At 36.9% G+C, this 26,700-nt stretch overlaps 3 protein-coding genes and 1 long non-coding RNA gene across 4 annotated transcripts; 2 read left to right on the top strand and 2 right to left on the bottom strand.

Moving 5' to 3' along the window:
* Positions 1 to 162: 162 nt before the first annotated feature.
* Positions 163 to 6,402, top strand: LOC121241985 (polyadenylate-binding protein 3). The gene is made up of 7 exons (XM_041139856.1): positions 163 to 672; positions 2,364 to 3,142; positions 3,286 to 3,363; positions 3,474 to 3,563; positions 4,533 to 4,823; positions 5,301 to 5,525; positions 5,858 to 6,402. The coding sequence occupies exons 1-7, from the start codon at positions 411 to 413 to the stop codon at positions 6,074 to 6,076; spliced, it is 1,944 nt and encodes a 647-aa protein (XP_040995790.1). The 5' UTR covers positions 163 to 410; the 3' UTR covers positions 6,077 to 6,402.
* A 205-nt stretch (positions 6,403 to 6,607) lies between these two features.
* LOC121241988 (MRN complex-interacting protein) lies at positions 6,608 to 8,047 on the bottom strand. Its single transcript, XM_041139859.1, has 4 exons — positions 7,882 to 8,047; positions 7,447 to 7,792; positions 7,177 to 7,347; positions 6,608 to 6,976 (listed from the first exon to the last, which is right to left on the bottom strand). Exons 1-4 carry the CDS (start codon positions 7,930 to 7,932, stop codon positions 6,675 to 6,677), a joined length of 870 nt encoding a protein of 289 aa, XP_040995793.1. The 5' UTR covers positions 7,933 to 8,047; the 3' UTR covers positions 6,608 to 6,674.
* A 1,433-nt stretch (positions 8,048 to 9,480) lies between these two features.
* On the bottom strand, positions 9,481 to 11,317 carry LOC121241990. The gene is made up of 2 exons (XR_005935864.1): positions 10,998 to 11,317; positions 9,481 to 10,281 (listed from the first exon to the last, which is right to left on the bottom strand). It is a non-coding gene; the product is annotated as an uncharacterized LOC121241990 (long non-coding RNA).
* Positions 11,318 to 12,188: 871 nt separating this feature from the next.
* Positions 12,189 to 16,710, top strand: LOC121241986 (putative laccase-9). Its single transcript, XM_041139857.1, has 7 exons — positions 12,189 to 12,309; positions 12,656 to 12,807; positions 13,744 to 13,988; positions 14,269 to 14,394; positions 14,808 to 15,402; positions 15,827 to 16,188; positions 16,397 to 16,710. The coding sequence occupies exons 1-7, from the start codon at positions 12,211 to 12,213 to the stop codon at positions 16,579 to 16,581; spliced, it is 1,764 nt and encodes a 587-aa protein (XP_040995791.1). The 5' UTR covers positions 12,189 to 12,210; the 3' UTR covers positions 16,582 to 16,710.
* The last annotated feature ends 9,990 nt before the right edge of the window (positions 16,711 to 26,700 follow it).

Genomic DNA, 26,700 nt, shown 5'->3' with positions numbered 1-26,700 from the left:
CAAAGTACATTGGTCGAAACGGTCGCGTCAACGTCATCACCCCCACACGTTCGCTTTCTTAAACGCTACCAACTCCAAACGAACCGTTTCGATTCGACACTCCCCATGCCCTCTCGCTATCGCTCTCGCTCTCGCTGGCTCTATAAAATGTAAGCCTTCACCACCATTCTTCGCTCTCTGAGCCCTCTTCCTCCCTCTATTTTTTCGGAGAAATTAAAAACAAAAAACAAAAAAAGAAAAAGAAAATCCTTCCTTCATATATTCGATCACAGACCCTATCCCTAAGGGCTATCCTTCTCTCTTTTTTTTGGGGTTTTTTTTCTTGGCTTTTGTTTCTGTTTGTTCACTTCAAAGTTCTCGATTTATTTTCCAAAAGTTTTTTTTTTTCGAAATTCTTTTCTGAGATACCAATGGCGGCGGCGGCGATATCGGCTCAGACAGCTCCAGCGTCAGTGACTTCTCAGCATGTGACGACGGGGTCGGAGGTGGCGACTGTGGCGCTCGCGAACCCGTCGCTGTATGTGGGGGATCTCGACCCGAGCGTGGACGAGGGGCAGCTGCTCGATGTGTTCGGCCAGGTGGCTCAGGTCGTGTCCATTAGGGTTTGTAGGGATCAGACCCGGAGGTCCTCTCTCGGCTACGCTTATGTCAATTACGCCAACGCTCAGGACGGTACGTACTACGACGCTATTCGATGAGCCGTTGGTCGCCATTGTTGTCCGACTCAATTCTTTTGCTTTCAATCGTAATGTTCATATAATTATGTGTGTTCATGTATATGTAGACGACTAGACGTAGATATAGACATGCATACATAGAGAAGAGAACGTATACGCATGTGCGTATGTGCATGAGTGTTTGTGGATTTTTCTTTTCTGCTCTGTGTTTGAGTGTGTCTTTGCGCGTGCGGGGGACAGCTCCTTATGATTTAGGGCCTTTAATGTCAATGAATGGTTTTGTGTTCTTGAATTTTTTTTTCCCTCCCGTTGTAGGTATATTTATTGCAAGCATGCCATCTGAGCATAGTGCTATGGCCTTGATCACTGTTTGTTTTGATTTTGTAAATTTGGAGTTCCTGTGTGTTTGGGTAAAGTCACTATTTTTGGGATATTCCATGATTGCATGGTTTAAGTGTGATTTTTACTTATAAAAAAAAAAAAAGTGTGATTTTAGGAGAATGATGGTTTTAGTCTTGTGAAGAAAACACCTCTCTCTCTCTCTCTCTCTGTGGGGGTTGGGAGGATATTCTGTATTTTTGGGGATAGGGTTCTGGATCATATGAATTTTATATTCTTGTATGGTTTTATTCTTATTTTTTTTAGGTATATTTATAGCAAGTATCTGAGCAGATTGCGTGTGGCCTCAATTGCAATTTTTTTTTTAGTTTTGTAAATTTCAGTTTTTGTGTCCATGTAAAGTCACTTTTGTGGGTACATTCCATGTTTGTGTCATTTTAAGAGGATGATGGTTTTAGTCCTACGAAGAAGACTCTCTCTCTCTCTCTCTCTGGAGGTGGAATTGAGGAGGCTATTTTGTATTTTCTGGGGATGGGTTCTGGATGATATGAATATTATATGTTTGTGATTTGTTTTAAATGAGTAGTTAATTTGTGTCTGCTTTGGTTTTTGCTGAAAATTAAGAAAGGGAAAGACATATAATACATTTTTTGTTTTAATAGCTTTCTTATGACCAAGAGCTCTTTAGAAGAATGTTCTTCTGTAAACATGTTGGTATTCTGGACCTCTCTTAGAAATGAGCCTAAGATTGTGAAAATTAAAAACGGAATATGTATATACATAGTATTTGTGAGCTTTGGAATGACCTTCTGAGATCCTATGATGGTGATATTAGTACTCTATGTTCACTTTGTTTCCTGTAGTAATTTCAGTCAAGTGCCAACATTCCCCATTTCCTATTACTTCTGCAATTGTGAAACAGACTTATTTGACCACTGAGCTTGTGAATTTCCAATGTGATGTGAGCAAACTATCATGTGCCCTCTTTTAGAATATGCATATAAAAACATTTATCTATGTATAATTATCTACATATGTGTATTCATGTATGTTATATGATTAAATATATTATAATTATATTTTTATGCATAGTGAAAACCTGTAGAGTTGTTTGAGTTATGAAAAGTTAGGAGTTATATTATTTTCTAATTTAACTGTTTCTTTTTTCAACAAGCAATTTTTTCTAGTGGTTATTTTCTCCCTTTTTCCTTTGTCCTTTTAATTATCCTGATATGCATTTGAAAAAAGAGAGTCAGCGAGTATGTACTTGTTTTGTTCCTCTTTATTGTTTTTAAAATTGACTTTTTGGCCAAGCTTTTTGTTGATAAGTATCTACTTAAATTGCAGCTGCCCTTGCTATGGGGGTTTTGAATTATACTCCTATAAATGGGAAACCTATCAGGATTATGTATTCTCATCGAGATCCTAGTGTTCGGAAAAGTGGATATGCCAATGTTTTCATTAAGAACCTGGACACATCAATAGATAACAAGGCATTGCATGAAACTTTTGCTGCCTTTGGGACTGTCCTTTCTTCCAAGGTGGTCGTTGACAGCAATGGTCAGTCAAGGGGTCATGGATATGTACAGTTTGAAAATGAGGAATCAGCACAAAATGCAATCAAACAATTGAATGGCATGCTGATAAATGATAAAAAGGTTTATGTTGGACTTTTTGTTCGACGTCAAGAAAGGTCTCAAGCAAATGGATCGCCAAAGTTTACTAATGTTTATGTGAAAAATCTGCCTGAAAAAACTACTGATGAAGACCTCAAGAAACTTTTTGGCACCTATGGTACAATCACCAGTGCAGTTGTTATGACGGACTCAAATGGGAAGTCCAGATGTTTTGGTTTTGTAAACTTCCAGAGCCCAGATGCTGCTGCTGCAGCAGTTGATAAGTTGAATGGGGTTGCGGCCATTGATGACAATGTTTTATTTGTAGGGAGGGCTCAGAGTAAAGCAGAAAGGGAGGCAGAATTGAAGGCCAAATTTGAACAGGAAAGAATTAGTAGATATGAAAAATTACAAGGTGCTAATTTGTATCTGAAAAATCTTGACGACAGCATCAATGATGACAAGCTGAAGGAGTTATTCTCTGAGTTTGGAACGATAACGTCATGCAAGGTATATATACTCTGCTTCAAGTGGAGTAATTTTTCCCTTCTTTCTTTGCTGGTCCTTAGTGGGACATGTCTATGAGTCAATTATAATAATTTTTTTGAAGTAGTGACCTTTAGTTTGGCTATGTTTTTGTACGATTCTTGTAGATCATGCTTGGTCCACAAGGTCAGAGCAAAGGATCTGGCTTTGTGGCATTTTCTACACCAGAGGAAGCTGCTAAAGCTGTAAGTTATTAATTCTTTGTTCTAGGGCCACTTGGCAGACCCTGCTTTTAAACATTTTGCTCATCCATTTTTCTCTCATGCATGCTTGAATATTTTTCGTCGTTGTTCAGCTGGATGAAATGAATGGAAAGATCATTGGACGGAAACCTCTGTATGTTGCTGTTGCCCAGCGGAAAGAAGAGAGAAAGGCTCGGCTCCAGGTGATTTATCTCTATGCATTTCGATTGTCATATAGGAAACCTAGTTCTTCATTTTGAAATTGCAGCTGTTTCTCTCTTAATTTTGTGGAAACATTTGATTTTAATGTTTTTAGTGAGGGTCTTTACCAATCTAGTTTAGTTATTAGCTGAAAATATTGCCTACTTTTGCAGTTAATGTCTAGAAGCTATTTGTTGTTACTATGACACAAGTAGCGCTGGACTTACTGGAATCTTTTAGCACTTGTGAAAATTATGTTTGTAATCACTTTAGCATTTTCTTCTGAAAAATAGAAAAAGTATAAGAAAAGAAAAAAGGAACATGTGAGCAAATGGCATTAGTGCCTGCAATATGGTAATTTAGATAGCCTTCTTGTTATATTTCAAGTGTGTGTATGTGTTTCTTTGTAAATGTCAAATGCCAAGTTGTTAGTGCTGCATAGATTTAAGGAGTGAAGATATTTTTCCCAAACTTTTGGATCATGTTTTGGATGAGGACAGATACTTGCTAAATCAACAAATTTGAATTTTTAGTTTTTGAATCGAAATTATTATGCGATTGTTTTTTCAAAGCTATCCCACCAGCAAAAGTTTTCCTATTTATTTCGGCATGTTTTGCTTTTTACATGCTTACAAATTATTTTCTCTGTAGGAATTTGTTTCCTCTGGACTCCCATGTTGAATGTTTGTAGGTACAAATTTGTAATTTCTTGAAACTTTTAAATTCTGCTTGGCATTGTGCCTCATATGCCCCCCCTCTCCCCAATAAAAGAAACCTTAAGAATGGGAGGGTAGGTCATAAAGTGCATGACCCAACCAATGGGTGTTGTGTGAACTAGAAGAAAGGTGGGGAACAGCAGTTTTCCTACCATTTTTTATCATGATGGGTAGAAGTTGGTGCCATTGCTTATATTCTCATTCTGTCAAATGTGTCAAACCTGATGGGCAATAATCTGTTTATCCGACCTCTAGGCACATTTTTCTCAAATCCAAGCCCATGGTGGGATGGCTCCGTTGCCTTCGGGAATTCCTGGATTTCATCCTGGGGCGCCTAGATTTGCTTCACAGCAGTTGTATTTTGGTCAAGGTAATCCTGGTCTGATACCCCCTCAGCCTGCGGGTTACGGCTTCCAACAGCAACTTTTACCTGGAATGCGACCGGGTGTTTCTCCAAACTTCATTATGCCATACCACCTTCAGCGGCAAGGACAACCAGGGCAGCGGATGGGTGTGAGGCGAGGTGGAAACCTTCTACCGCAGCAGGTGATATGACTAATTTTTTCCATTTTCATTATTCCCTCATTATTTGGGTTCAACAAATTGTATGGTTATCCATGTAATTTAAGGGTAATATTAATGCTGTCGCCATTATGAGCAAACAATTTATTTTCATTCAAATACCAAAACTTTTCAACGGGGGCTTTGAGATTGCATGACTCTCTGACTATATTACATGGATGACTATAGGAATTAAATGACTTGATTATGATTCTTGACTCAATTTATTATTTAATTGATCTTTTCCCGATCAACTATTTTGTGGGTTCATTATTTTATTGCCCAGATTTTCTGTTATGTACTTTTTGTTGGTTTTGCATATAAGTTTTAACTTGCTATTTTGTCTTGGTGATGTTGTAGTCCAGGATAAATAGATTATGCCATAGGCTAGTTTTTAGAAGCTTTATGGTGTAATAATTCATTGTTCATCTCTGATATTATTCATTCACATCTCAAATTCAGTTAATGCATCGTAACCCTCACCAAGGCCCTAGATATATGGGAAATTCTCGAAATGGCATGGATGCATCTGTGGTTCCTCAAGGTGTTGTGGGTCCAGTGATGCCAGTGCCTTTTGATGGTTCAGGGATGCCAGTGACTTCTACTGATATCCAAAGACCTGGACGAGTGCATATCTCAGCACTTTTATCAGCTTTGGCTTCTGCTACCCCAGAGAATCAGCGAGCAGTATGTTATTTTTCTCTTGTATTTAATTTTGTATAGTTCGTAGGTATTAGGATTTGCCCTTTCTTTTGGTTAAGAGATCTTGAGAATCCAATGATTTTTCATCTTAAGCAACACTGTGAGAGAGATTGATTAGTCACTCTATAGAAAAAGGCCATAATGGCCCGATATCCAAACAAGGTTATCTCTGAGGAAATGGTTACTTCTAGATCGGGCACAACAAATAAGATATTAAACTAGATTGAGTTTTGATATTGAAATCACTTAAAGAGAGAATATTAGTAATAATCTGTGGAAGGCAATTGTTGTACTTAATGTTTCTTGAAAAATCACAGATGCTCGGTGAACAACTTTATCCCCATGTTGAGAAGCTCGAGTCCAATAATGCCTCAAAGGTGACTGGGATGTTGCTGGAGATGGACCAATCTGAGGTAATCCATCTCCTTGAATCTCCAGACGCTCTGAAACAGAAGGTGGCCGAGGCAATGGAAGTCCTCCTTAAAGCTGCATCAGAGTCTGGTGTTAGTGATCAGCTAGGCTCATTGGCTGAATGATTGAAGCAAAATGGAAATTTTTTTTTTCTTTTTTTTTTTTCTGTTTGTGAGCCCATATTTTACAGGGCTTAATGAGGTTTCAATTGTTTCTGGGATTGTCTCCAAAATTACTGCTTTATTTTGTGGGGTTACATTTGGCAACTTGATTGAAGGCATTTTAAGGCTACAGATCGGAGTGGAGAGTATCCAAGGGCCTGGTCTTATTAGGATTTGTCAGCATTGTCCTGTTTACTTAGATTATTATCATTATTATTCTTGTTATGAACTTTTAGGAGTTAAGTTGGGATTTTGGCAGACCTTTTTTTTTAATCTCCTTGCTTTGTCATTTGTATTAGTGAACCTATTTATTTAAATCTACATCTCCATTTGGTTTAAGAACTTTGTGATGAACACTCAAAAGTATCTGCATGAAGTGTATGAATAAATCTGCAGTTTAGCTGCATAGCCAGGCCCTGGCCCCTACCAGGGTCACTTTTTTTGTTTTCCTTCATAATATGAAATCAGGGTGGACATCAACTGCCATCGATTTTGGTTGTTCATCTAGAAAGGGGTAGATACAATGGAGGAAGAAGCACAAGATGGGCGATTAAACAGAGCTTCAGCACATGAAATCAGGGTGGACATCATCTTCTACTCTTTGATCATGGGTTATGGTCTCCAACTCCAAGATATCATCGCTCCATTGATCTCCATGATGTTCTTCTATATTTGTACCACTGGCGAGTTCCAATTCGGTGTCATCGTGAGTTGTCATGTAGTCGTTCCATTTGGAAACTCGCGCAGCAGTTGCCATCGGCAGCTGAACCTTTCTCCTTGGCTTGTCTTCATCCTGTCTCATGTACTCATTCCCCTTAGAAGAGCTACTGGCAGTCATCCATGGCCGACAACTCAGCTCTTTGTCTGCAATTCGTAGAAAATTAGTTCACACGTCCTAAAAATTGTTTATACATCTTAGCTTAAAAGAAATGATTCATGTAGTGCACTGCGTATATCCTTGAATTTCATCAGTGTTCTGCTAGTAATTGAAATGACAAGAGTGATGATATCAATGAATCACAAAATTTTAAGTTTAGCTAAGAAAAAAATAAGCTTAAAATGACCTTGGGAGATAAATCTTTTGCTGCTGGAATTTCTCTTCGAGAAAACCGGCTTGTAAAGGACATCGCTTTCTCCTTCTCCAGCATCAACCACTGCAAAGGAGTTCTTCAATTTTGGTTTCTTGAACATTCCCTCCGGCAACTCTGTCACGATCTTTGGCTCAAAACCACCACCTGCACAATCCCTCCCCCCCCCCCCCCCAAAAAAAAAATGTTTTTACCAATTTTATTTTCAAATAATTTCGCAAAAATGGTACAAATAAATTGAAGTACCTAATTCTTCTTCTGTTGCTTCTAATTCTCCTTTGATGCGATCGTCGCGCTCCGAGTCAAGATACTCGCTCCAATCGCTTCGTCTCTTCCTGTGACGGCACGGAGACCCGTCGTTGGTAATATCTTCTTCTTCGACTTGTTGCGATTCCGGAAGAGGAGTTCCGTGGAGGTTAGTTGGTTGGTGATCGGAGGACTTGCGGGACATGTTGAAGGTCTGGACGAAGTGGCGAAGGTCCTTGGCCATGAAGCCCTGGGCGAACACCTTCCGGATGGACTGCCTCTGGTTGCACACCACGCACGTCCACTTGTTAACGATCTTGCTCTTCTTCTTGTGCTGCTGCTTCACCTGAGAGAAATTCCATCAATTGTCAATCCTAGTTATATCCTATATAGATATCTTGATCTAGAGACAGAGACACAGACACAGAAAGTTGCCTGCATTGTGGAGCATTGGCAGCATTGAACCGCAATGAAGATCGTCGACATTGCTGGCCTAGATGTGCGCTCTCTCGCTCTCTCTCTCTCTCTGGTTTGCGTTTGTAATCTGCAGAGGGTTTTTTGGATTTTGCCGCCAAATCTTGAGGATTTGAAATCGAGGGTGGGTTAGTCAGAGGAACCAATTCCAATTGGAAAACTCTTCTTTCAGGCATTTTTGTGCACCGATGCGCACCGAAGCTGACGTGGTTAATGAAACGGTGCGTGCTCGTGAGGCGGGAGACAAAATTTAAAGGGCTTTGTGGGAAGAGACCGAAACGGCACGTTTTGCTTTTTTAACTCTAGCTCAGTGCGTTTCAATCAACCCCACACCAATTCCTTCTCCTTTCGTCGACTGCTCATTCTCCTTCTCCTTTATCTATTCTCGTCAACTGCTCCTTCTCCTTCTCCTTCATCCATTCCCGAACCCTTCTCCTTCTTCTCCATTCCCCGCTCAATCCTCGTTTCATTGTTGAAGGCGGTTCCCCATTCCCCCCTCAGTCGCGGATTTGGCGTGTTTTCCGTCGTCCTCACTCTGTAAGCCAGTTCAGTAACCATCGATAGGTCTCCCTCATTTTTTATTTTTGGTTTTATTTATTTTTATTTGATTCCAGAACCAATCTGTTATTTATTTTTTGATTTTGTTGTAATTAATGCTTATCTACTTTGTGTTGCACGAAATTAGATAGAGGTATTACAATTTGTGAACTTAAAACCAACTCAAGAAGATAAACCAGGAGATTAAAGTTGAGGGGTCTGATTCATTTAAATAAATAGGTTTGGTAAAGGTTGGCTCATATACGATATAAAGCCAACACGTTGGCCCTATCTTGCTCATGATACTTGTAATTATCTATTGAGTTGGTTTATTAACTTCAATTTTAGCTCATAGTCTGCATAGACATTTATACCAGCAAGCTTATGTCCTCAAGAACAGGTGATGGCTTTCTTTTTCGAAGGTAACTTTGCAATAGTATTACCTGTGCTAAACACTAATATTGGTACATCATTAATTCTGATTACTCGCAGACCTGGGCAATTTGCATGTATAGAATTTTTTTTTTAAATAAAAAGTATTATATGTACTACAGGCTGCTTCTCTGTGTTTTCTGTGCATATTGTCAAGCTCATTTATTTAAATTTGTAATGTTGTGTTTTAATTGTGTTCACTCATGTGTAATCGGTGGTGATGTACTCAGACCATGATTCTCTGTTCCAATGCATATTTGTTTTGTATAAGATGCAGGTTATTAAGTCCAGGTTATATTTTTTCCACTTGTGGTTTGTAAGATGCAGTTCTAAGACTTTTACCACTAATAGATTGTAGCTTCTCTTGTATAGCTAGCTTCTCTTATATTGTATATGCATAGTGCATGGCTGATCTACGTTGGAGTGGACATGAGATTGTCTATTTTGCTTACCATTCAGACATTGTTGATGTGAAAATTGTAAATTTGTCATATAATTAATTATCAGTTGTAACATGAATTTGTATACACTTCGCAGGTTTCTTACTTGGGTGAAGGTTGCACATGATGCATATTGGAGGTTTTATTTTTGAGCAAGTTCAACCTCGTCAACAGTCACCCAAATCCACAATCTTGGGGTCAGAAGGAAGGAAGCTGTTTTTTTGTTAGAAAAAAGTCATACTAGGCTTTTTGAGACCTGTAATATTTGTTTACTTTGTGTTTCATTTGCTGTAATATTTGCTTACTTTGTGTTTCATTTGCTGTAATATTTGCCAGTTATGAACTCAATTCAAGAACTAATGTTTCTCATTTCAATGGAATCTCTCCAAAACCATGTGTACAAGCTGTTTTCATTACACAACTTTTCATTAGAAAGGTTAATTTAATGAACCAACAAATATCCCTTTTGTACATCATAACCAAAACACTTAAGAAGTACCATTACAGTTGAAACATTAAAAAATGATCAACTCCATACACTTGAGATAGACAATATTGTCGACTATGATCTGAGGTGGATGAACATTTGCTTTCTCAGAATATTCTTGTGCGGCTGAATCCAGCACAGATGAAGTGAAGATCATCTTCGCGGCAATGCAGCAAAACAGTAGGCTCTTTCAGCCTGAGCAAACTCTGACCCAATGCTGAGGTGGACTGAGCATAACAACTACTCGAATGATGATACATCAAACAGCTTCCAAAAAGTCAGGACCTAAATGGAGGAACAACAAAAACTCTTAACAATCTAAAATTCATCATAACTGCAACATTGAGCTACTGCCTTCAGCATATAGAAGATTAAAGAAAAGATTCCTTTTTGCAGCTCCAAACAAGTATGGATCGTTTTAAGCACCGCCAACAACCAATCAGCTGAATAGACCATTTAGAGATTCTAATCAACATCAAAATAATGCATTTATTAGTGAAGATAACAAGTAAATAACTATCAAGCTAAAACTTCAACTTGCAACTAGATGCATGTATATATTATTTTCAAGTCGCTTCACATGAAATGTGTGCTTATTGAAGGTATATATGACAAAAAATCAAATGAGTGCTTCACAAATGAGTGCTTATATTTTATTTTATAACTTGGTGGATTAATTCAGAAAGGGGCTTCTAATTAATGGGCGTAAGAATGGATAGGGCATTGACTGACCCTAGAGTTTGGGTTATGTATTTATGCATGGAAAAAGAAAAGTGAATCCCCAATTGTTTGTTACTTTTTTTTTAAGAAAAAAGAACTAGAAGCATGTTATGTTAGTTGGACACCAACTCTGGCTATAAAAGAAGGCTGGCCTTCATTTTCGGAATAGCAATTGGAACCTCTCTAATCAATTTTATTTTCAACAGCCATAATCAGTTTTGTAATCCCGTCTTATTTTATTCAACATGTGTCTTGGAATTTTTATCAAACATCCAGAGTGCATTTAAGCTTTATATGTGTATTTCCATGAAAAAGGACACACACCACCCAGTGATAAAACTAACAGAACTCCCAAGTAGTCAACTGCGCAGGGGAACACCCAGTGATAGGGATAAAAGGAGCGGACAATAGTAGAGATGAGGGAAATGAACATAAGTGATCAAAGAAAGAAAACACTACACCTTACGTACCTTTGCAGACTGTGGTTATTCTTGAAGATGACGATAAAGATTTGACGACAGGAAAAATCTCGAATGCGGGTCGCGTGCGGAGGAGACTGGCCAAGTTGCAGTAGAGGGAGGAACGAGAGAGCACCACCACCGAATCTTGGGATTTGTACGAAGGGGAAGTCTTCTTCGGAAGGGGCAGTCTTCTTATGTTCGTTTTCCTTCTTTCTTTCTTTTTTAATTTTAATTTTTAATTTTTAAATAACTCTGACAGCAGCAGTTCCACGTGAGCTTCGTACACCAATTCGTCCACCGATTCGCTTGTACCTAGAAGAATTGATTCCAATTATCCAGCAGCTCCCAGATTCAAATTCCGACCCAACCAGAATTATTATTATTAAATTTACCTACGTGGGCTTGTCGTTGTCCAACGGCCGAAGCCGAACCCTACAATTCCCTCAACTAAGATTTAGTTTAGGTAATGAGACAATATCTCATTATTATTTATTATTTTTTTATTTATTTTTTATTATTATTTAATATTCTATAATTATTTTTTATTATTTTTTTATTACTATTAACAGAATATCTCAAAATACTTCGCTACTCAAATCCAACTTAAAATTCCAACTTCCAACCTTATTTCTTGCACGTTTTATCTGTGAGTCTACAAATCATAATTTATCGTTTTCTAACTAAAATTGTATTGTATTATAGGAATCTATCATACGAATCTGGCTAACAAGTGCCTTAAAAACGAAATTTTCATCTATATATTTTCCTTCTTGTTACTTCAACTCTCCCAAAACTTTGGCATTTCAAAATTTAAAAAAAAAAAATTAAACTGCGTCGTTATTTATGGATCGAGAATACCGATGTCGCACCTTTTAAATTATTGTCTATTTAAGTAGTAAAAACAATCATATGAAGTCGCGCGCCTAAAATATATTATTATATCAACAAATACATGACGATAAACAAGAGAAAGAAAATTAGAAACTTGGTTGAGCCTCCACCTAAATTCTTACAACAAGCATTCTAGGCCAATGACATTGGAACAAGCATTCAACATGATCACCACAACTAACGATTCAAGGACTACATAGCTAGTCTGAGAGGAGACCTTCATATATACATATAGATATGTCGTTATAACACAGTTCAGAAAACCAAAACTCACAACAGATAAATTAGCTCCGGAGTTCAGGTACCAAAGCAGGGGTTTGGGATGGCTTTGCCTTCAGGGTTTCTTGGGCTTCTGCTTCTTCTTCTCCACGGGATGCTCTTTGGTTTGGCTCAAGGCGACGTCCATTTATACGACTTTGTCGTAAGTCTCTGATCTCTCTCTCTCTCTCTCTCTCATTTTGTTGGTGTTTAACCGCTGGAATGACCAGTACTACCATTAATTGTGGCATTCTTGCATTGGCTGTGGCCCTTATTTCAAGTACTTGGACGTGAGAAATGCCTTTGATTTGAAACATAATAACTATAATAAGGGAAGCTAGGGGACAATGTTGATGATTCATGGACGTTATTCCCACTGAAATTCGTCTTGCATGCCTTTAAGAGAGTACTTTAAGTTCTTTGTGATCTGCCTCATTGAACTTCCTTTGAAGTCCATCCATTTTGTTTTTTTGGTTAATTTTTTGTTCGTTTAAATCATGTACTTGTAGCTGAAGGAGACCAGCTTTACAAGGCTGTGCAGCAGCAAGAGTATGTTGGTTGTAAATGAAAGTTTGCCAGGCCCTGTGATTCGTGTCACGAAAGGGGATACTGTATTTGTAAACGTCCACAATCAAGGAGACTATGGTGTTACGATTCATTGGTAATGACTCTCTCTCTCTCATTGAAAAGGAACATGATAATCATACGTGATACATATGTACGCATGTATGATCATATAAAATAAATAATAAAATTTACTTATTTTCATCAGATTAAACTTTTGAGACAAGTGATGATCATTTCACTGACAATATTCATGATCTTCACCCGATGATCATTTTATGCATTTATTGATCTATATATGTACTTACTTCTTTGTTTGTGTCTGTACAAATGCATGTGCATGTATCACAATTGCTTCAAACACCAAAAAACCCAAAATGTTTCTATTTTATTTTTGAAATAATAATTAATTGGACCAAAATGATATTGAGTAGTGTTAGGGAATCAAACTAGCTAGTAAAAGGGTTTGTCCGACAATGTAGTTTCTCTCTTTCTTAGTATTATATAGCGAAGATACTATTTACACCAGTACCAATGGCCAGGCGACACGACACCTCCAATATTTGTCCATTATAACAACACTTGAAAATTCGTGAGATATTTTGACTATTAGGTCTAACTGTAATTCATGTATGTTGTTTTTTAAGAAAAGTATTACTTTGAAACTTGAAGCAACAGAGTAGGAGGGACTGGGACGACCCTAATTATAAAATTAAAAGCAATTTCCTGCATGCATGCACAGCTTTCTAGTATTGTTTTTTTTTTTTTCTTTTTTGAGCAAGATGGGAATTATTTATTGATATGAACATCATATATAGCCAAAATAAAAGCCTGACCTTATATATATATATATATATATATATATATATATATATATATACTTGCCCTTGGAGTGTAGTGCTATATATATAGCTAATAGGCCAAACCAAAGAAATATCAGATCATAAAATAATTAAGGCCGATCGATCTAGCTAGCGTGATTGCCAAAAAATAAGATTAATATTGTTAAAGGAGATAATTCAAATTTTATTAGGCATGGAGTGCATCAACCGAGGAATCCATGGTCGGATGGTCCAGAGTACATTACACAGTGCCCCATAGAGGCAGGATCAAACTTCACATATGAGGTCATATTTTCGGATGAGGAAGGAACACTTTGGTGGCATGCCCACAGTGACTGGACACGAGCTGGCGTCCATGGTGCTATTGTTGTTATGCCCAACAACGACACCGGTTTTCCATTTCCCCAGCCTGATGGAGAAGAAATTCTCGTACTCGGTATGTGTATATATATATATATATGCAAAATATTAATTCTTACAAATTATTTATAATGTTCCTAAGTAGTATTAAGAAGTTCTAAAGTCACGCCAGCTTTGAATACTACTACTTATTGATTTAATCTGTATTCTAATCCTCATGAGTCATGCACGCACGTACTTACATCGATCAGTCCATTGGATTTAGAAAGATCTTCAGCTAATATTAACTTGGCATGCATGTATGCATCCTTCCGAGACATATACAACATATAGCTACCCTTGATGTATTGATGCAGGATCTTGGTATAAAGGTGACGTAAATGCGGAAGTTGCTGAGGACCTCGAAGATGGTTCTGACACTCCTCGCTCAGATTCTTATATCATCAATGGACAACCTGGTGATCTCCTCCCTTGCTCTGCCGGTACGTGGATTCAATACACACTTAGAGTAAAGATATATCATCGTGTTACTTTTGTTTAAGAAGTTTAATTTCTTTCTGCAATAGTTAAGTCGTTGCATGTGGTGTGTGAGCGCGCGCGCATATGTTTTAAGAGAAGATGGGATCATTTCAGTTTGATCTATGTCGTAATGTGTCGGATTGGCTTTAGTACCATATTCATATGTGTGGCAGATGCGATGCAGTTGAAAGGATTTGAAAGAGTACTGTCCAGTCTCAGATTGATTATTTACTGAATGTTTACAGCTTCATGTGCGTGTGGAGGAGAGAGAACACGAATATATATATATATATATATATATATATGTATAGAAGAATGATTGTCAAGCATCTTTTATTAATGCGTGCAGTACTCATTGATCATTGTTGTGTTGCAGAAAATACATACAGGTGGCAAGTGGATTATGGGAAGACGTACCTTCTTCGGTTAGTCAATGCAGCCATGAACGCAGAGCTCTATTTTGCGATTGCTCAACATGTTCTCACCGTGGTAGGATTGGATGGATCATACCTTAAACCTGTTGTCACCGAATATGTCATGATCTCCCCAGGACAGACCATGGACATTTTGGTGACAGCAAACCAGACACGTCCCGGCCGCTATTACATGGCTGCAAGACAGTTTGATAGTGTTAGGCCGGATGACACAGACTATGACCAAACAAATGCCACAGCAATTCTTGAATATAGAGGCAATTACACTCCAACATCTACCCCCATTTTCCCTAGCAGTCTTCCAACCTACGAGGACATCAAGTCTGCAATCTACTTCACAGATCGTCTTAGGAGTTTAGCCGATCAAGACCACCCGGTTAATGTCCCCAAAAACATAACCACCATGATGTATATTTCAGTTGCCATGAACAGTATTACGTTTGACTATGAGGGAACCTCTAGAAGTTCTCTTTCTTCGAGCTTAAACAACGTCAGTTGGGTTAACCCCACCACAGATGTACTACTGGCCTACTACAGGTAATTTGTTTTTCCCAATCAACTTTCTCATGATATTTTCTTATTATATACGTTCAAAGAAGAAATAACTTCAGCATACAACATGAGTGGTTTGTTGAAAATTTCTCTAATGTCAATAGGTGATGTTTGTATTTGAAATGAGTTTCTGTAATAATATTGTATTCAACTGATGATGATCATCAATATAATATATATATATATATATATATATATATATATAATTTTGAAACAAGAGCTAGCGCCTTAATTTGTTTGAAATTTGATGAACTACTACATGTATGAAATTAAGATGTTTGAACTCAGGATCTTTACTTTTAATAGAATGTTAAGCTGATGGAAGAGATGAATTTAATCATTTAGTTTATATCGTCCTAACACCACTTAAGCATATCTTCATGCCAAAACCTTTAATAAATGAGCGCAGGAACATGAGTGGATTTTACACCACAGATTTTCCAGACTTTCCGCCAACTTTATACAACTTCACGGCAGACACAGCTCCTGATTATACAACTGACACCTCACAAGGAACGAGGGTGAAGGTGCTTGATTACAATGAAGAGGTGGAGATAGTGTTTCAGGGTACTACTGTGCTTGATGCATCGGAGGACCATCCAATGCACCTGCATGGCTACACCTTTTACGTGGTTGGCTCAGGAGATGGCAACTTCGATAATGAGACTGACCCTGCAAATAGCTACAATTTGGTCGATCCGCCTAAAATGAATACCGTTTCCCTGCCCAAGAGAGGATGGGTTGCCCTTAGATTCAAAGCTAGTAATCCAGGTACATACATTCTAATTCCAAACTACATTGCAATGGTACTGCATTTTCAAGAGCTGAGATTGACCAAATTACCATACAAAAAAGAAATTAAAGGAAAAACATAGGAATTATTAAAGATAATAAGTCTGGATCAGAATGAGTATAATTTTCTCTTAAATTGATTAAAGAATTAGTAGTTTGATTTTTTTTAATGGAAAAATTGTTTCAGGAGTATGGCTATGGCATTGCCATTTGGATCGACATCTAAGTTGGGGAATGAACACTGTCTTCATAGTGAAAAATGGCGACACTCCTGAGACGAGCATCCGCGAACCCCCTACTTACATGCCTTCTTGTGAAGGTTCATTGCCCATTAGGCTCCTAAATTTTGACGACTCGAACGAGCGAGAATAAGTTAGTTTGATGTGATTAAGTAGTTGTTTATTATATGTAAGTACTATTAATTGGTTTAAGACTACTACGTACGTTAATATTAATGCATGCATGCATGGTTACTTATTATATATACTAAGAGCAGGCAAGATCGACGTGATCTGGTTTTTAATTTTAACATTAATGTTCATAGAGTCACGTTCATATGATTAATTAAAGAAATAATCTCAAAACTTTGATAGGAAAATTTAGGTCATGTTTATATAAAGGGCTAGAAAAAAGGCCGGGAGAAGAAGAAGAAGAAGAAGAAATTTGTAGTCTACACCACAGCACTGCTCAACGAGAATTGATGATGATCTGTTGTGAAGGCTTTCTGGCATAAAAAATGCAAGGGACAACTGCCCCTGCATCCCTGCCGTGGAATCGACTGATGTGGCAGTCTGCCACATCAGCAACTAATATTAATATGGATTAAAAAAAAATTGAAAACTATGAAAGTTGGGGATACCTAGGATGCTTGTGATAATAAGACGATATGAAGAATATAGAGCTCTGTGTTGTCTTCATGGGTAGGAGAAAAAGCTGAGGGTCATCTGTAAAGAAGTGAAGATGATAATGGCAATCACTTCTTACTCTTGTTACAGTAAAACACTAAGACAACTAACAGTTTTATATGTCATCGCTCGCAGCATTAACAAATGAAATTCTTCCTCTGTAAAGTGCTCATCACTTAAACAACAAATGAACTATTTTTCTGAAGTGTGCTAAAAAGAAAGGTCTTGATTTACATGTGAAAAAGAAAGGTCGTTTACAACTCTTCATGACATCTGAGCAAAGAAATGTTGTCTCGTGGGTCCCCATGAACATTGAAGCTTTCTTTCGTCCGTTCTCTCTCTCTCTCTCTGTGAAGACCCATTGATCTGTGAGAGAGGAAGCTGTTCCAAACCCAGGAGCCTGATTACTTTGATTGATTGAAATCAGTGATTGAATTCTCAAAAACCCATATGCTAATTTCCAATGCGGTCTCATGGAAGACCAACAAGAAACAGAGTCTTGAGCGAAAAAAAACCCAGAGAAATAGATCTAAAATTGGTCATCATTGTGGGTGTGGGAGGCATGAACATCAGAGGAATCTAAATTTCCCGAGTAAAGAAAGGTCCCCATGAACATTGGGACTTCGTGGGAATGGGAAGATTTCAGTTTCGAAAAGAGTGGGGAAAGACTTTAGATCTATGCTTGGGGAAGATGAAGGGGAAAAGGGATTTGGCTTCTCTGTCTTGGGGATCTTTGTGCTTGGGGAAGATGAAGGAGGTTTGTGGTTGTCTTCGAGAAAAATAGGAAGATGTTAAGTAACGAATCATTTTGAGAGAAAATAGAAACGGTGTCATTTTACTTATGTCACGTGGGGCACAATTTCCCTGCGATTTCCCTAGGCAGTTACATCCAACATTTTTCATCTGGGCATGGGTTGAAAAAAAAAAACTCAAAAACCAAGTTTATATAAAACCAAATATTATATAAACCTATAATATTAGAGCATGAGACAACACTAGACCACATCAAATTAAGCTAAATATGCAAAGAGAAAAGGATTTGTGATCAACAAGAGAACTAGATCGTTAGTACTTATGTTGGAACTTTAGACAGATGCTTGCCACATGTGGTGGCTAGCTCCTCTTAATTGCTGCATCGACTAGCTCCTCTTAAGAATAGAACTGTACAAAAGGACTCAAGGAGGAAGTCCATCTCAAGCTAACCATACATGAAAAGAATAGAACTATGTGTACATTATTGGAAAGCTGATTTACAAAATGGCTAGCTATAGATAGCACTGCCATTTGGCATCTAAGCTGGGGTATGAACACTGTCTTTATGGTAAGAGCTAGAAATGGTGGCTAGCTAGCTACTACATCTGTTACACCATCATGTTTCATTTTTGTCTTTCCATATCTTGCAGTTAGGAGTTGGCAATATTTTACTAAGCATAAATAAAATTTGAAAAATATTGATAGGGAGACTGGCGAAAAGAGTACATACCTCTTATCTTGAAAGTTGCTTTTATGAAACCATAGGACAAAGAAAAAAATATAATAAAATTGTCACAACCATCATCATTCAATGCATGCCAGCAACAAAAAGTAGTTCCACCCCAAAATTTAGATAGACAATCTCATGACTACAAAATGAAACATTCAGTTCCTGATCTATACTTAGAACAACTTGTGGTGAACCAATTCAAGATAGGTTTCTACAAGACCACAAAAAGGTATACCTTTTTTTTTTCTTGAAATGGACAAATATCACAGTCGAGCATGGACTTGCAAGAACTCATCAATATACAGCTGGCTGTACCCAAAAACAAAACGAAAAAATGAGATAAATCAAAAGAACCAAAAGAAAAATGAAGAACAACAAAATATTGGATCTATCTAATTATGTGAGATGTCAGGATCGGTAGGCACATAAGCCTATATCATGCATACCATCAACTTTTTTTTAGATGTTTGTATTTCAATTATTGGATCAACAATCATAGCAGGTTGGGTCACAATTTTATCTTTAGAAATAAACAAGTAGATAACATACAGAAGAATAGTCTCTTATATGTAATTGCAATATGTTATATAAATAATAATAATAATAGGAAAAAAATAAATGTCATGATGGACATTCATCCCCTCTTGAGGATTGTTCTTATTAATCACATAGCTCAATTGAAAAGAAGGGAAAAAGATCATACTTCTGATACCTAGAGAATCTTCTTCCATAGAATTATCACCTCATAAATACAAATGGACGTCTCTCCAGTCCAAATCTAAGCCTTAAATCTATTTGTGTTAGCTGTTTGTTCCCCACATGAAATTAAAGTTCGAAGAAAAGAAAGGTGGTGTGTTTGCTGGAGCTATTCCAGAAATGCATTCAAGTCCATGACATCTCTTGCACCTTTGGTTTGTTGAAACAGGTGAGGGGAAATATTAGGATTGATAGAACATGTTTCTCTAAAATCGTTAGGCTCAACTCCTTGAACTGAACCACCATAATTTGCTAATGTTATGGCAAGGTTGTGGGAAATCTTTGTTGGAGCAATGGCCAACAAAAATCTTATGTTATGTGCAACGACAAATCATGCATCCTTGCAAACAAGTTAAAATTTTCCATCATACAAGGAACACAATACATAAATGTTTTAAACACACCCAAATCAAAGTATGTGGAAAAAAATGTGCGTGGCATAAGCTAAAAGGATTCATCAACCTCAATTAGCTAATTAATCTCAGTGAATTTAGTGGTAATAAGAGATGTATTTCCATATGTTGTTTGCATATGAAATACAAATTCCTATCTCCTGATTGTGGAGCCAAAACAAATATACATTGTTTCCATCAAGCCAAATGCCCTCAATGTTAGAGAATATAGTACTAGCCCTAAATTACAACATATATATCAGTTTGGCAGAGAACCCAAAAAGAAAATTAATAACACACTACCATAAGAAAACAAAACCATCGAATTACCCTCAAGAGACAAAAAAAGAAGTTGTAGGAAATATACCTGGAGACCAAAGGTTTCAATCTAAATGCAAAAAATATATCAGGTTTCGATCTAAGTAGCAAGGAAGTAAGAACATCAATATAATGATATGAGATTTTTATAGATATACCACAAGATCCAGATATCAAGATGATGTTCCTGAGGAAGAAATCATTTGTGAGAGAAATTGATTGAATAACAGTGGGAAAAGTGCGAGAGAGAGAGAGCTTACTAAATGGAGACCGAGCGAAGGATGTGGCTGAATACCTTGGGCTGCAGGGGTGCAAGGTGGGGTAGCCTAATCACAGAGGGAGAGAGAGTAGCGACAGTATGTTAGTGGGCAGATGGAGTGGGGAGGAGCGGGAGAAAACTCAAATGAGAAAAATAAGGTATCGGCTGGGGGAGAAGAAATAAAGGGGGAACGAAAAATACACCGTTTTGGTATTTTTTTTTTTTAATTTTGATTTTGATCTTTTGCTGTAGTTTAATGTCGCCGCAAAAAACTAAAGACATGCCATAATTAAAATTTTTCGTTTGTCATTTGTGGACTTTTGTGGCGATTTAATGTCACTGCAAAAATTTGAAAATGCGTCGAAAATATATTTTTTTGGTTTATGGCATTTTGAGAAAATTTAATTTCATCAAAAAAGGATAAAAATGCAAGGGAATTACTTTTTTCCTTCACAATTATTTGCAATGATTGAGTTTTGCTGCAAAAAGTAACTTTTAGCGACGCAACATGGTTTGCTGAAAATGAAACAATGGGAACATGAAAAAAATTAGCTTTTGCGTCCAAAATTATATCACCACAAAAGATTTGGCTAAAAAAATCATATATGTTTTAGTGACAATCACTGCTTGGCTCTGCCTCTTAAACAATCTCGGGTATGCCTTGAAAATATTTGCAATTGGAAATGGAAAAATGCATTAGAAAGGTCATTCATGCATCTCATAGACTACTCCAAAATTTGAATGGTTTTAGAATACACCAATAGTAAGTATAAAGTATCAGTTCTAAAGCCCATGCTCTACTGCATTAAAATATACATACTATGAACTAATATAAAGATTAGAGAAAGGAAATTGAAACATTTGACAATTAGCACAATGGAAATAAATGTATAATGTCAAGGCTATCTATAAAAGTTATCAACCTTCAAAATAAACATATATGTCCTGCTCACGCTCGTTGGCTAGGGCAGTCTTGGCAATACAGAAGAATGAAGTGTCAACATTATAATCCTCTTTCATGGATGTCTCTAAGTAAGGAAGGTTGTCTTTTGAAGCACACCACCCCCTAGCTTTCTTCTAAAAAATGGGGACAGATGATAGTTAGAACAACATTCACAGAACAAAGAATCATAGATAACATTGCAACTATATATCCTTACCACTCGACTGTTCCCACCATCAGCATCAATATTTTTTCCAAGCAATATATACGGAAATGTCCTTGGATTAGCTGGATTTGTCTAGGGAAATATCCATGAATGTAGAAATATCCACATATATAAATGAATATCAGAAATACGTACCTCACAAATAAATCAATTAAGCTAAGAGGATACTAATTCATCAACCACGTCTTGCCAATCTTGAAATCTAAAGACAAAAGAATTAGCATCACCCCGTATGTATATAAATACACATATAACACATATTCGCTATATGAACATGGTTACAAATTATAGAACACTAAGAATGTACCCGTTGTTGCAAAAAACGATGACCTTTAGTAAGGTGTGCCTACACAAAGACATGGACGTGGGAATTCGAGAAATGGTAAGAAATTTAGTTTGCTTTCTAATCTATCCTTCTTTTCTTGTGCGTATTAGTTTCGAGGAGTTCCTCTCGAAACAGAAGAAAATTTTTAAAAGGAAAAACTGGAAAACAAATAAGCATTGAAGAAAAAAAGGGGAGTGAAGATTTTGATCGAGTTTTCAGGGAACAAAAAAACTAAATTGGTGTGTGTTTCTTTGCTTATAGAGGGGGGAGATTAGTGTGTTATGGAAACATGAACAAACGTAGCTGTGGCTATATATTGAGAATATTAAGGCAGATGAGTATAGATCGATCATTAGGATTCGACATATGTATATTGAGAATATAAAAGTTAAAAAGCATACAAGCAAAATAATTAGATACTAAAATATTATATAAAATTATAAATGTAAAAAATAATTAAGGAACAAATTATGCAAATCATGGCAATGGTGTGTGCAATACACATAAAGGTATACCGTATCGGAGGTAGCCGTAAATACCGTCTCATGTATCATTATAACAATTAAATTTGAAATGAAATTAATGAATACCAATTAAATTAAAATAAATAAATTAAAATAAGAAATTAGAAAATGAAATTAAAATAAATACCAGATCTAGGCTGATCACCACCTTCCTCCTCGACATTGGTCTCCTCATACTCAAGAACATCCGGAACATGAATTGGAATTCTATTGATCCAAATTTGCATGCAAATCAAAGTTTCCACAGTGGTAGAAGCTAATGAACTCTAAAATAAATCTAACACATGTCCTCCGGCACTAAAGGTCAACTCTAAGGCTACGGTGCAAATAGGGATGACCAAAAGACTACAGGCTATCTCTCCAAGGATAAGATACTTCACGGCATTCACCTTGCAACAATTTAATATATCGAAGTCTCGTGAAAATGGTAGAAGCTCTGCTTCTAAGTATCTATACATCTCTGACTGAGCCTCTACAGAATTCCGGATGAAGGGTGTCTGCACCAACCTCTCACCGTAGTCCAATTTAGGTCTTTTTCCAACCTCGGCTTCTGGAATTTGTTGGGGGTAGGTGTAAGTGCTGCAATATTATCACCCCGCAGGATGATAAACTCATCAAATAATCTACTAAGAGTTTCCAGAACTCTTGCTGCAATAAGCTCTGCCCATACTTGCTCGTACGCAAGGCCCAAGCCAAATACCATGCCATCCACCTTAATTTAGGATTCCAATCTGAAATCCTAAATTAATTTAAGGTCTAATCCAAATTAATTAGTCACAAATCAACTTATCATTGATCAAAATTCACATACATTACATAATACAAACAAAAAATAAAAAAAATAAAGAACACACGGATAAATTCACACACAATTACACATCGTTCATCAATCATCAATGATTCAAACCACATGCACAATTAAGTCTCCACAACACACAATTCATAAAATTTCATCCTCCATCTCTAATTAAACCCCATCCTTCCTCTAATCTCCATTTCATAAAATATAAATCACAAAAAATAAAACCTTAATTTAGGGTTTCTTACCTTTGGGACGAAGATGAAGACGAAGTCACGGAAGGCTACGGTGACGGTGACGGTGACAGAGATGTCGATGGAGATGCAGATTGCAGAGAGGGAACGACCAAGCAAGACTTAGAGAGAGAGAGAGAGAGAGATAGAGAGATTCAACTGGGTAGGGTACTGAGCTTGTCGGGGGAGGGGGATCTAAACAAATAACGAAACAACGTCTTTTTTCCATTGACAAAATGGCGTCATTTCGTTATTAAGTAAAAAAAAAAAACCCAGGCATGAAACAACGTACCATGAAACGATGTCGTTTCATGCCCTAGGTTATTTATATATATAATTATATATATTAATATGTGGAGCGGGGCGGGACGGGGGTCACCCTATCCCACCCTTGCCCCTGCCTTGGATGCCAGATGAGGGCAGGGCCACTCGCCCCCTGCATCTGGCGGATAGGGTAATCTGCCTCGACACATGGGGGGGCGGGGCGGGGTGGGGCGAGGCAGCGAGGGCAGGGCCCCGCTGCCCACCCCTAATTTTTAGCACTTAATCTTAGGTGAATTATCATTATTGTTTATATGTCATGACATATTAGGATTATTTTATTTAGACTTCGCAAACTACATGCATGGTTACTATAAACTAGTGCCACATACATGGTTACCACATTTTGTTCCTTGTCCAAATGTGATCCTCGTCCAGATGCTAACCACTATCCAAGTCACAACCAAGTGATGCGTTGACTTGTAGATATTGTGCTTTAAACTTGTATAATATGGTTGTTATTTTTTTTTTTAACAAATCTTTTTGTGGTAAATTGCAGCAAAACTCACAGTACCCATTATATGCTGGACCTAGCCCTCTGATGATGCTCGTTGCTACAGATCTGAGAGAAGTTCAACCGCTATCATCTTTACCACATTTTGTTCCTCGTCCAGATGTCAACCCATATTGAAGCCATAATCAAGTGATGTTTTGGAATTTTATATATTGTGCTTTAGTTTTTAACAATGAAATTCTTTGACTCATTTATGGTTTTGTTCTTGTTCATTGCATCCAAATATTGCATACCCATTTTAATATACAATTAGCCCTCTGATTGGGCTCAACGCTACAAGCTCAAGACTTGTGGAAGAAATTAAAAAGACCACATTACATTCTAGGTAAGCTGAAGCGCCGTCTAATTCCTCTTTGGGTAATACTGGTAAAACCAAGAATGACGATGACAATCTTGAGACACCTTAGATAGTGTATAATGATGAGGGTGATAGCATTAATGAGTCAAAGTTAGGGATGATAACATTTACTTCTGAGGAAGAATTAATCGCTTATTATAGCATATACACTAAACAATGCACTTTTAGTGTAATGTTACAAATGAGTGTCAGAGAAGAGGATAGAAGTGTCAGATACTTCACGCTTAGTTGTGCTCGTGGTGGCAAAGCGTGAAATCGGACGTCAAATTTCTCCAAGCCACGTCCGATAACAAAGAAGGATTTTAAGGTAATGATAAATGCTATAAAAATTGATGGGATGTTGCGGGTGACAAAGATTCATAATACACATAATTACGACCTAAGTCCACAAAAATCAAGGTTCTTTGGATGAAGTGAGCGACTCATTAAAGAGAGTATTAGATAAAAATGACCAGGCTGACATCCGAATGAATAACAGTTTCAACTCTCTTGTGGTTGACGTGGGTGAGTTTGAGAACCTGCCATTTTTAGAAAAAGATTGTCGTAATTACATTGATAAGGAACAACACTTACGACTTGGGAAAGGTGGGACTAGAGCGCTTTGTGAATATTTTGTTAGGATGCAATACAAGAATAATGATTTTTTTGCACTAATGGATTTAGATGATGATGATAGGTTGAGGAATGCTCTTTGGGCGGATGCACGAAGTAGGGCAGCTTATAAATATTTTGGTAATATCGTAACATTCGACACCACATATTTGACAAATAGATATAGTTGCATTGTATTGATGGTAAAGTTTTGAAGGTTATTATCATAGATCAAGATAGAGTAATGAAAAATGCGATTGCTACTATCTTTCTAGATAGCTGACATAGATTTTGCTATGACACATACTAAAGATAACTTTATTTTGTTAAAAAGTTAAAGGAAAGTAGCATCAAGAATTAAAGAAGATTTAGTATTATGTTGAAGATGTTGTTCTTACATGTTGGGAGTTCAAGAAGAATCATAGTATTATTTAAAAAAACCTATTGTTTATTTGGTTATCTGGTTAATTAGCTTGAAACTGATATTCCCTCGAATTTGAAGTATCAGATGTGCATGAGAATTGTTGTAATTATGGACAATTGCAATTATGGACAGATTTTGGCTTTTTGTAATTCTGGATAGGTTGTGCTTGTAATTCAATACAGATTTTGACTTGTAATTATAGACATGTTTTGGTTATTGTAATTCACAAACAGATCTAGGGATGTTGTTGTAATTCTAGACATATTTTGGTTATTGTAAATATGGATAGATTTATATTAGAAGTTTTATTTACTTAATGGGTCATAAGATACATTTCAAAAAGACATTTGTTACATGAATAGTTAATTGAAATGTAGTTGTCCACGTTTCAAAAAAGACATTTGTTGGATGAAGGGTTACATTCCAAATTGTCTTATAAACATTATAACATTACAACATCTTGGTCAACATTCACAAAAGATAATTACAAATGACCTAATAACTATATCCTAGCATTGGCCAACATATATTATTGTATCTCAGATACAGAATAATTCTAGCACAAATCACAACAAAACAGAATCTTGACAATAATAAAGCTTTCAAGATTCCCTTATACTTATTCTCTATGGTTTTAAGTTTGGCTTGTTCAATCATTACACGTTCAACATTTATTCTGTCATTCCTTCATTAAGCTAACTCCAATGAAATCTTGTAGCCAGTGTTTTGTTCAATTTCAAGATCAATCCATTCAAAAAATGGCATTGTTTGTTGATCTTATAGTTTGGACAGTTGTAAAATTTTCTGTCAAAGGTTTGCCAAAAATGTTTAGCTTGGATGGAATCCCATAGTTGCAAAATGGTCTATCCAAACCAACATAGTCATTTGCTCTTACAGTTGAAGAACTTGAACTAGAATGAGTTTTTGTGCCTTTCATATTGCTTATGTCTAGTTGTGGAACTGCCACAACAATATAAAGAAAAAAATTTGTTAGTGAATAACATGGTGTAGACTTTTATGAATAGACTTTAAGTAGCAACAACTATGGTATAAATTTTATGATCTGTATAATAGCATGCTGAATTTACTCTGGTACATATTACATTTACTTCTTAAACGC

Source organism: Juglans microcarpa x Juglans regia, chromosome 8D (assembly GCF_004785595.1).
Source record: "Juglans microcarpa x Juglans regia isolate MS1-56 chromosome 8D, Jm3101_v1.0, whole genome shotgun sequence".
In the NCBI taxonomy this organism is placed as follows: Eukaryota; Viridiplantae; Streptophyta; class Magnoliopsida; order Fagales; family Juglandaceae; genus Juglans; species Juglans microcarpa x Juglans regia.
Note: the sequence above shows the minus strand (reverse complement) of the source record. Positions and strands in the feature narration are given on the sequence as shown.

What these genes read in the sequence shown, in the direction of transcription:
- LOC121241985 (XM_041139856.1), top strand. Translation starts at nt 411, where the DNA reads ATGGCGGCGGCGGCGATATCGGCTCAGACAGCTCCAGCGTCAGTGACT. An exon ending in AGAGAAAGGCTCGGCTCCAG is followed by an intron (nt 3,564 to 4,532) that starts GTGATTTATCTC and finishes TCCGACCTCTAG; the next exon opens with GCACATTTTTCTCAAATCCA. An exon ending in CCCCAGAGAATCAGCGAGCA is followed by an intron (nt 5,526 to 5,857) that starts GTATGTTATTTT and finishes GAAAAATCACAG; the next exon opens with ATGCTCGGTGAACAACTTTA.
- LOC121241988 (XM_041139859.1), bottom strand. Translation starts at nt 7,932, where the DNA reads ATGTCGACGATCTTCATTGCGGTTCAATGCTGCCAATGCTCCACAATG. An exon ending in GCCAATGCTCCACAATGCAG is followed by an intron (nt 7,793 to 7,881) that starts GCAACTTTCTGT and finishes AATTTCTCTCAG; the next exon opens with GTGAAGCAGCAGCACAAGAA. An exon ending in CAAAAGATTTATCTCCCAAG is followed by an intron (nt 6,977 to 7,176) that starts GTCATTTTAAGC and finishes TACGAATTGCAG; the next exon opens with ACAAAGAGCTGAGTTGTCGG.
- LOC121241986 (XM_041139857.1), top strand. Translation starts at nt 12,211, where the DNA reads ATGGCTTTGCCTTCAGGGTTTCTTGGGCTTCTGCTTCTTCTTCTCCAC. An exon ending in GTACTACTGGCCTACTACAG is followed by an intron (nt 15,403 to 15,826) that starts GTAATTTGTTTT and finishes AAATGAGCGCAG; the next exon opens with GAACATGAGTGGATTTTACA. An exon ending in ATTCAAAGCTAGTAATCCAG is followed by an intron (nt 16,189 to 16,396) that starts GTACATACATTC and finishes AAATTGTTTCAG; the next exon opens with GAGTATGGCTATGGCATTGC.